Source organism: Olea europaea, unplaced genomic scaffold (assembly GCF_002742605.1).
Source record: "Olea europaea var. sylvestris unplaced genomic scaffold, O_europaea_v1 scaffold1429, whole genome shotgun sequence".
Taxonomy (NCBI): domain Eukaryota; kingdom Viridiplantae; phylum Streptophyta; class Magnoliopsida; order Lamiales; family Oleaceae; genus Olea; species Olea europaea.
In genome coordinates, this window is record NW_019231824.1 from 194,953 (window position 1) to 204,943 (window position 9,991).

The 9,991-nt window shown below is 33.1% G+C and overlaps 1 protein-coding gene across 1 annotated transcript; it reads right to left on the reverse strand.

Annotated features, from left to right (window-relative positions):
* Positions 1–3,101: 3,101 nt before the first annotated feature.
* LOC111375886 (indole-3-pyruvate monooxygenase YUCCA6-like) lies at positions 3,102–6,592 on the reverse strand. Its single transcript, XM_022998799.1, has 4 exons — positions 5,352–6,592; positions 4,512–4,760; positions 3,808–3,930; positions 3,102–3,624 (listed from the first exon to the last, which is right to left on the reverse strand). The coding sequence occupies exons 1-4, from the start codon at positions 6,048–6,050 to the stop codon at positions 3,415–3,417; spliced, it is 1,281 nt and encodes a 426-aa protein (XP_022854567.1). The 5' UTR covers positions 6,051–6,592; the 3' UTR covers positions 3,102–3,414.
* Between the last annotated feature and the right edge of the window lie 3,399 nt (positions 6,593–9,991).

Sequence of the window (9,991 nt, forward strand, 5' to 3'; positions counted from 1 at the left end):
AGATTTCAGCCGTCACTTCATGCACAGATCGTCACCTCAGCACTTTCTTTCGTAGAACTCTAATCTCTTCATTACAGCAGTATCGCGGTGCGCTTACGTGGTGGCAACAACAGACAAAGAGGAGGACATGATAGGGAGAGGAAGATGGAGAGTAAATGAGAAGAACGAAATGATAGGGTTTGTAATTGAATTGTATGAAAATATTTAATATTTAATTATTATGTTAATACCTAATTTGTGAATAATGAAACTTTAACCTTGATTTTTGAATTGTAATAGATAGGGTTTGTAATTGAATTGTATGAAAATATTTAATATTTAATTATTATGTTAATATCTAATTTGTAATAATGAAACTTTAACCTTGATGTTTGAATTGTAATAGTTAAAAAACTGGTGTTATGTAATTTCCTCTAATTTTAACATGTATGCGCAACTCTTAATCTTTCTGGTGTGAAAATTTCACAAGGTCCACTCATGCAGTCACCTAAGGCCTCACATTTAAGTAGGCCACCGAATTTTAGGAACTTATTTGCAAGTAGTTTCATTATCATAATGTTCGAGTGAAAATTTTCCTTCTATAATATTTTTATTCTAAAATGGATCAAAGGATTTCACCAATTCCGCTTCCATAATAATAAAAAAGTAAAAACACATATTTCATAAATTAAATTTTATAATAGAATTTCTAAAGCAAAATAGAGTAATATAATAAATAAATATTATCAATGGTAAAGTATATAGGTAACAAAATAATAACTAAAGATTAACAAAGAATTTTTTCGTCAGTGATAATTTAAAAAAAAAAAAGAAAATTAATTGCCTTCAAATAAAATAATTAAAGAGATTAAATATTCCATTTAAAAAATTATGACTGTAATTAAATGTTATTAAAAATTAATTTAAGATTATAACGAATTTGTAACATAGAAAATAAATAATTTTAACTTATCTAAAGAAAGTTTGTCAGTATAATAAACATTAAGAGTCTGTTTGAGCCTCTCTTTTTTTGTCCAAAATATATTTTTGAATAGTATTTTAATAGAGAATGTGTGGTTATAAAATAAGAAAAATTTTGATTTTACATGAAATGTTATTTTATTAAAAAATGTGTGACTGAAGATAAGAATGGAAAAAATGTATTATGACAATAATGAGAACCAAACAAAGGCTAAATAGTATGACATACTTGAATAGATGTCATTGTCATAACTTATTAGAATAGGAAAAATAAACTTTTATAGGTGACTCTAGGGATGTTAACGAGTCGAGCCAAGCAGGCTTGCGAGTCGAATCTCAAGGCTCGGGCTCGACTCGAGTAAAATCAAACGAACTTTTTTCGAGCCCGAGCCAAACTAAGCAAACGCTCAACAAAAAAAATAAGGCTCGGCCTTAGCGAGCCGTGCTAGAGCCAAGCCAACTCAATTCTCTCTCTCACTCTCTCTTTTAATTATTGTGGCAAAGGCAGCTGCTGGCTGTCTTATTTAAGGTAGTAGCCAGCAAGGCAATATTTTTTAATTAAGGCCCGAGCCGTCCGTGCCCGGAACCTAAAAATTGGACTCGGCCAAAGCCTTGGCTCAGTTCTCCCAAGGCTCGGGCCGAGCCGGCACGGACTTTTTTTGGGCTGAGCTGACGAGCCTAATTGACATCTCTAGGTGACTCCAACAACTTATTTATCGATGATGAACTATTGAAGTACCGTTGGTGATTGCTCACTACATCATCGAAAATATTGTCATGGTAATTGTTTACAAAGGTACATTGGTTATAGCCAATAATATTAATATTTGTTATTCCATCAAAAATCTCTTGCAATTATTATTTTCCGTGAAATCATCTTCATTAATACTATTGGCGATCATTGATGAAACTTATTGCTTCTCTGTTTAATTTTTTATTATTATATTCAAAATGGCACATTCAATTTTTCCCCCCATAATCCTTAAATGTTTCACTGTCTTTGATTATTTGAATACTTATTAATAATTATAAACTAATTGACACGTTCTATAAAATTACATAAAACTTTCTTAATGTTAAACCAAAAGATAGAACGTTCCTCTATCTCTATATAATTTATTCTGATAGGCTGAATCACTATATGACCCTATTTAACATAAAACTAATGGATAATAATGAAATATAGTATGGTTATGGAGTACACTTTCTTCTTTTCCTTTATTATTAAATCGGTTGAGTGCGAAGAAAAGGATTGGCCTTTCAAAATTGGATACTAATGAGTCAAGTCCGATATGTATCAATAAGGACAATGCTTATCTATTCACTAAAAACATGGTGTTTATTTTTCCTTTTACCAATTCGATCTCACATTTATTATCATTATAATTAAAAAAAATTGTCAAAATATATACATACTTTTGACAAAAAAAAATTCATTATAATGTATATAACTATTACATAGAGGTGAACGGAGATTCTAAGTTGCGATGCCTAGTAGAATGTTTGGCCTCTTCGATGCCCTGAAGTAGTGAACCCACCCCGGATTATTTACTTAGTTTTTAATAGAACCATCCAATAAGCAACGAGTGGGATTTGAAAAAAAAGAAATTCTTACCGCTTTAAAGCACCGAACAAAAAAGTAAAAAGTCAAATATGCTAGTTTTATTATTATTTTTTGTAGTCCCAATCTTATTTAATTTTAGTGGTCCTATCTACTACTTGGAATGTAATGATTTCACATCCATATTGGCAGTGTCATTAAAATTGCACTAAATGATAAGTGGTCATATAGAAATTTGGTGCGGAAGTTCATCATCATGGTTTAATTAATTTCCCTATTATTTCTTAAGTCACTTCGATGCATTCTCAAATTTCTACATATTTAGAAGACTTGCAACATCAAAATGTCTAAAAATCAGATAATTGAAACGAAAAAAAAAATGTAAAAAGAATTTTGTGTTTGAGCCCATTAATAGTCCTTTTTTAAATATTAGACATGAGGGGTGTCATTAATAATCAACTTAGATATACTCAATTATGGCAATTAAGTTTATGTTACATTGAGTGTTGTACACCTGGTTGAATATATATATATATATATTCAAGAATTCACTTGTAACACAACAAAATCATATCTTAATTAGAGAAAATTCGGCAATGTACAAGATGTATACACTAGTGTGATCATTTGAGGTCCCCCCAAATTAAAAACCACAAACCCTAATTTTACTCTCAATTCAATAATGGGGATCAGTCTTAAACCTACTTCTTTTAAAAACAAAAATTCTTTGTCACGCCCCTTTCCACAATTGGTGGAGCTTCTTATTGGTACCAACTTTTGTGCCAATGGTACCAACAAAAAGTTCTCCATTAATCAGTGTTTTGCTTCTTTCTAGCTTGTCAAATCTATAACAATAAACTAATTAATTTAAGTACAATCAAAATTAAGCTATATCACATTAATTTATTAAACATGGCTGAAAAATGCTTTGCATCTGCTTTCCAACAAGTTTCAATGTCTTGTGCAATGTTCTTAGCATCCATTGATGCCCCAAGAAGGCCACGTTTGGTAAACCCTACTGCATATAGCCCACATTCTCCTTTCCAGCCATTTGGAAATGGTCTTTTTGGTAGCCCATCTTTCTCCGAAAACATCTCTCTTTCCTGAGGAAAAAGAAAGGCCGAACATGGCCATATTTTAGTTCTTTCAACTTATAATTATGTTTGGTACAAAAGACTGAATGCATACGTCAATTTCGTCATACGATCTAGTATAGTTCGATTCAATAACGCATACCAAATATACACATGGAATGCTTTTTATAGTCAAGAAAAAGGGATAGATACCTTTAGCCAAGATGGTACACTACTTTTGTATCCAGTTGCCAGGACAATTGCATCGAAATTTTCTGATTTGCCATCTACAAATTCTACAGATTGGCGCCTTAATCTCTTAATGCTTTGAAATACCTGTAAAAATGACAGCCATTTCAGTATTTCACGAAAATAATTTGATACTCATACATTGGAAATTTGGTATAGAAACAGGAAAAAAGTAAATAAGGGGTCAATATTTATAGAACATCAGAGTTGAAAATGTTCTTATTAGTGGAATACATTTACGGTGCATTTCGTAACATATATTAAACAGTACTCAATAATATTCAAATTGTGTCCATCACCATATCGACACGGTCTAATGCTATACAACAAAAAATACTTAAATTTTTCAATAATAATGGTTTTTTTTTTTTTTAATTTACCTAAGAAGACCAAAAAGGAGGGTGGCAAAGGTAATAAAGGAATCAATTTGAAGTCCATGAACTCTAACAAAATTTAAAAAAAAAAAAATGCATCATTTTTTAAATTTCTTGTAATTGTTTGACCAAATATGGTGATTTATGTCCCACTTGAAATGTCATTTAACAAAGCAATGATATCATTGATGAAGGCTAAAATCGTTGGATACAACGAAATAAACACTGTAAAAGGTGATGGCATAATAAAATAAAAGTGACGTTATTTGTGCAGATGGACAAATTAAAGCATACCCTGATGTCTCCACTCTTGATCTTGGCTAGGGTTCCGACGTCCAAAACCGGTGTTTTCCCTGATAGGTTCTTCAACTCAAGAGGGCCTACTCGAGGCCGGTTGAGGCCATACCGTCCTGTGTCCCCAAGTATAAGCCAGGACAAGACTAATAGGAACCGGTCGACAAGACGAATAGGCAGCCATTTGAGTAACCACATGGACAGCCCGAAAGTTGATCTCCCCAGCATCTCTTGTGGTAGAATGTGCACCTAATAGCATCAACAAATTTGGGGTCATATAAAAAGTTATACCTAAAGATGGGACTGACAGAAATAAAGCATAAAAGATGAAATTGATTGGTACTTTACCATTCCCAAACTCCATATGATAGAGGGATTACTTTACAGTTAAAAAAGTTATTATTATTATTTTATTTTTTTTATTATGAAACGAAATATTGAACTTGTCAAACCAAGATTTCATTGCGCATGCTTGAGTATCCCAAGAAAGTGAAACAAATAACTGTATAGCAAAAACTGTTGGAACTTGAATTCACAAATCAAAACAGTTGGAACATAGACAAGAAAACCAAGATCTTGTTTTCTTTTTCAAAATCTCTTTTGTTAAAAAAACTCGAAGTAGGTTTTTGATTACTATTCAGAAATGGTAATTTTTTTTGCGAAGAAACAGTCATATATACACTTTTCATATTCATTAATACGCAGAAATATACAGTTTCTTGATTCAATTTGAAACAAACAGGGAGTCAGCAATAAGTAACTTTTTTTCTTAATTAAAAGTTAAAATCAAAAGTTTTAAGAATAAAAAATTAGTTGAAATGGTTTTGAAGGTGTTCTTACTGTATCTCTGACCACAAGAGAAGGGCTGGCGTTATTATTGCATAGATCCAAGCATACTTCCATTCCAGAATTTCCACAGCCAACTACCAATATTTTCTTCCCTTTAAACACCTCTCCACTTTTATATTTGCTTGTGTGCATTATAGTCCCACCAAATTCATCCATTCCTTCAATCTGTGGAACCACTTCCGCTGCATTTTCTCCGGTAGCCACGATCAGCCTCCGGCAGACGTACTCGCACTCTTCATCCTTCAGCCCTGCGGCACGTACTCGCCAAAACCCGAGATTCTGATCGTACTGAGCACACAAAACTGTCTGGTTGAAAACAGGCCTAATGTCAAACCTTTTTGCATATGATTCCAAGTAGTGAATGAACTGCTGTTTAGTAGGGTATGTTGGAAATTCTAGTGGGAATGACATCAAAGGAAGCTCACAGAATTGCTTAGGTAAATGAAGCCTAAGCCGATTATAAGTTTTAAGCTGCCATAAAGATGCTATACAATTAGATCTCTCTAAAACTAGGCTTGGCACACCTTTTTCTTTCAAACAAGCTGCCACAGCAAGGCCGGATGGCCCGGCCCCCACGATAACGGGCTCTGGTATCCACACGCATCGTTGAGACCTCTGAATCTTGTTATTAGGCCAGTTACAGTAGGGATCATGCACACTTTTCCCCTCTATTTCCCTTGAACAATCCATGGCGGTGTATAGGTATATAACAAACTACTAATCCAACTGTAACTTTTTTTGTTGAATCTTGAAATCTTAACTACTACAAAGAATCAGAATATGAAAAAGAGCAAGAAATGAGGAGAACCATCTGATCAAAACAACGTGTTATCGATGCAAAAAAGACTAGAGAGACTAGAGAATTTTTAGGGATAAATCTATATCTACTAATATATCCAGAAGAAGAGTAAGAGATTGAAATAAATACGTGGTGAATTCCGAAAGACGTGTGGATTAAGAGAAATTCTTAGCCACTTGTGAGAATGAATAAAATGATTGAAAACACCCCTTTTTTTTTATCTAAATGTGGGAGAGCGAAGACTACGGGACTTATCAATCAGCATTCATTTCTTCAAGAAGAACCTTGAGAGAGACACACACATATACATAGAGACGGAGTGGGTGGGGTGGGGGTGGGCACTGAATGTGATATTTCAAAATATATTCCTTTTGTTCAAAGAAGAGAAGTGAATTGAATATCAGAAGAAAAAAACAGGGTTCAGTGATAAACAGGAAGTAATGCTACCAGGGCAAATTTATAGTGTTTGAGTGGGGAGGGAAATGGAGTGCGGGTGAGAGTGGGGGTGAGGGAAGATGGGTAACAAAAGTATTAACCGCTTTTTAAAAATTGGATTTGAGTGATGAATTTAAAATCAAACTTACTAATCTTACCACAGAAATAATATTAAAACGTCGATGAAATTGGACAAAGTAATACCAAAGAAATGAATGCAAAACTCGAGGTAAGAATGAAACTCTTTGTCCTTAAGTCAATTTTGTCACGTAACGGTGCCTACGGATGATGGTAATCAACTTCCAAAGTATAACGATTAGCTTCTTGTGTTTGTAGCATTCCAAAACGCAGGAACAATGGACCAAAATATGACTTTTGTACTCCTTTTGAATGAAATGAAAACTTATTCATTTTTTTTATGCAGAATTCTTGCTAAGGAAATATAAATGTTTATGTCATTGTATGATCGTATATCATTAGGATGGAGTAAAAGACATCCTAAGGGTCTAATTTATAGAGGAGGATGAGTTGTGAGTGAATAGATACACCTTAAAACTCAGCAACCTTAGCCAAGGGTCACAACCTTTGCTATCCCTCGACTGTCATTTGAGCGACAATCTTATTATCCGCTCATCGCTTGAGCTATAGGCAAACAGTGGAGTTGGGCAAATACCCAACCGGTTTCCCTCTTTTCATTCCAACCTTGGACTATAATTTCTCATTCATCCTCAACTTCCAAAGTATAACGATTAGCTTCTTGTGTTTGTAGCATTCCAAAACGTAGGAACAATGGACCAAAATATGACTTTTGTACTCCTTTTGAATGAAATGAAAACTTATTCATTTTTTTTATGCAGAATTCTTGCTAAGGAAATATAAATGTTTATGTCATTGTATGATCGTATATCATTAGGATGGAGTAAAAGACATCCTAAGGGTCTAATTTATAGAGGAGGATGAGTTGTGAGTGAATAGATACACCTTAAAACTCAGCAACCTTAGCCAAGGGTCACAACCTTTGCTATCCCTCGACTGTCATTTGAGCAACAATCTTATTATCCGCTCATCGCTTGAGCTATAGGCAAACAGTGGAGTTGGGCAAATACCCAACCGGTTTCCCTCTTTTCATTCCAACCTTGGACTATAATTTCTCATTCATCCAGATTTGATTTTGAAATTCAAAATATACCATATTGATCTATTCGATGAGTAGAACAAGTTAATCTATTTATTTTCATAACTTGACCATTGATCAAGTTTGAATATTTGATCGAAGTGGACGCGAAAGTTAGTTTACCATAGTTTTATATTTAACCAATTCCAACATTAACTAGAAACAAATTTTGGGATTAATTTTTAAATCCTATTTTGGGTTGAGTTTAACTATATATCAACCAATCACAAATTGAAAGAGTTTCTACTTGTTATAGGATTGAGACCTATTTTTTGGACTTAAAATTGAGTAATTATATTTTATCAAGACTGATTTCATGTGATTGCAAGATTATAAGAATAAGACCTGACTGACAAATTTGAATAGAATAATTAGAAATCAATGGTCTTTTTCCGAGTCGATGTTTGAATTTCTAAATTATAGATTCATAGACAAGTTAAATTACCAATGCCATGAGAAATTATATAAAGAGAAAAAATTGCTTGATAACTAAGATCACAAAATACTAGCTGTAAAAATAGGTTGACAAGCCCATTGTTTTTAAAAAAAGCACTAAATTAGGAGCGTAGGGTCTCATTTTCAACTTTAGAGTAATTGAATCTAGAAACTTTGGGCTAGAATAACATGTATTAATTTGGTACTAGAATTGACAAATATCGTTTGTTTAAGTTTCATTGTCACCCATTTATAAAATTTGTAATTTTGTACGCAGATCATTCGTTGAACGGAAAATAATTCAGGTCTCTATTCAAGATAATATTTATCCCTTATTTGATCATCATTATTTTGAAAATATAATTTTCTCTTTCTTACTTTTAACCACATATTCTTAATAAAATAACATTATACTCAAATTCAAAATTGTTCCTTATTTTTTAACCACATATTTTCCATCAATTCACTATTTTAAAATGCATTTTTAGCCTTTTAATGGGGCTCAAACATAATCTAAATAAATAAATAAATTTATGTGATTTCTAAACCTAGTACTTCAAACTTTTGTATAAGATGAACGGATATAGTATTAGCTAAAATTTTGAATTTCTATCTCATCATCTGTTTATAAAAATTGTATTTGAATTATCTACTCGACATGCATATAGTGTTATGCATTACCAGGTTTGTCATACGTCACTAGGTCAGTCATACATAAAATTTAGAAGGACTTATTAATTAGGTGATTGAACATTAATTAAAGCCAAAAGAATATAATATATTAGCAACATCGTAAAATAATCTGAATTAATTAAGATAAGAAGTCAATTAAAAAAGTTGTTTATTCGTTCTTCTCATTGGTTAAAGACTTTAGTTATGATTGGAATTGGAATCTCCCAAAATTTTTTATTATTTATTACTTAATATTTACATTTGGAACTTAACTTTTAGTTTAAAACTTTGAAAAAATATATAAATTTCCTACAAATATATTTTATATGTTTGGCAAATATTATTTTTAATTATTAAAAAAAATTCGGTTGATTAAAAATTAAAATAAGAAAAAGCACTTTTACGCCTATTCCTCGCCTAAACTCACATAACCCATAACTTGGCCTCCATGTATCGTCACGCATTACGTCTTTTAGAACACTGGTCACAATCACAATCCTAGCCCGCCTTGGCCACAACACTAGTACAACAACCGCCACACAATCGTTGCCTGTACAACACCAACACAACCACCGCCAACAACAAAACGAACACAACCGAACGACAAGTCTCTTCTAGCGGTGATGCCAATATGCAAGGCGATTCAACATCCTAAACTGGTAGATCCACCACCACAAAACCGCCACCACACAAAACACCATCCAAACACAACCTAGCTGTTAGATCCACCATGCAACCAAGCAAACTACGAACGACAGAAAAAAAGAGTCGCGGGCAAAGGCGTTTACAGTGCCACCATCTTCGGTAATGGATGGAGCTCTTCTGTGAGAAGGGAAAATGTGCGGTGAAGCACAAACCTACACAAATAGGAGAAGATTTCAGCCGTCACTTCATGCACAGATCGTCACCTCAGCACTTTCTTTCGTAGAACTCTAATCTCTTCATTACAGCAGTATCGCGGTGCGCTTACGTGGTGGCAACAACAGACAAAGAGGAGGACATGATAGGGAGAGGAAGATGGAGAGTAAATGAGAAGAACGAAATGATAGGGTTTGTAATTGAATTGTATGAAAATATTTAATATTTAATTATTATGTTAATACCTAATTTGTGAAT

Coding starts and splice junctions, on each gene's coding strand:
- LOC111375886 (XM_022998799.1), bottom strand. CDS start 6,050: ATGGATTGTTCAAGGGAAATAGAGGGGAAAAGTGTGCATGATCCCTAC. Junction 4,761..5,351: donor CTCTTGTGGTCAGAGATACA/GTAAGAACACCT, acceptor TGATGCTATTAG/GTGCACATTCTACCACAAGA. Junction 3,931..4,511: donor TCAAGAGTGGAGACATCAGG/GTATGCTTTAAT, acceptor TCATTTTTACAG/GTATTTCAAAGCATTAAGAG.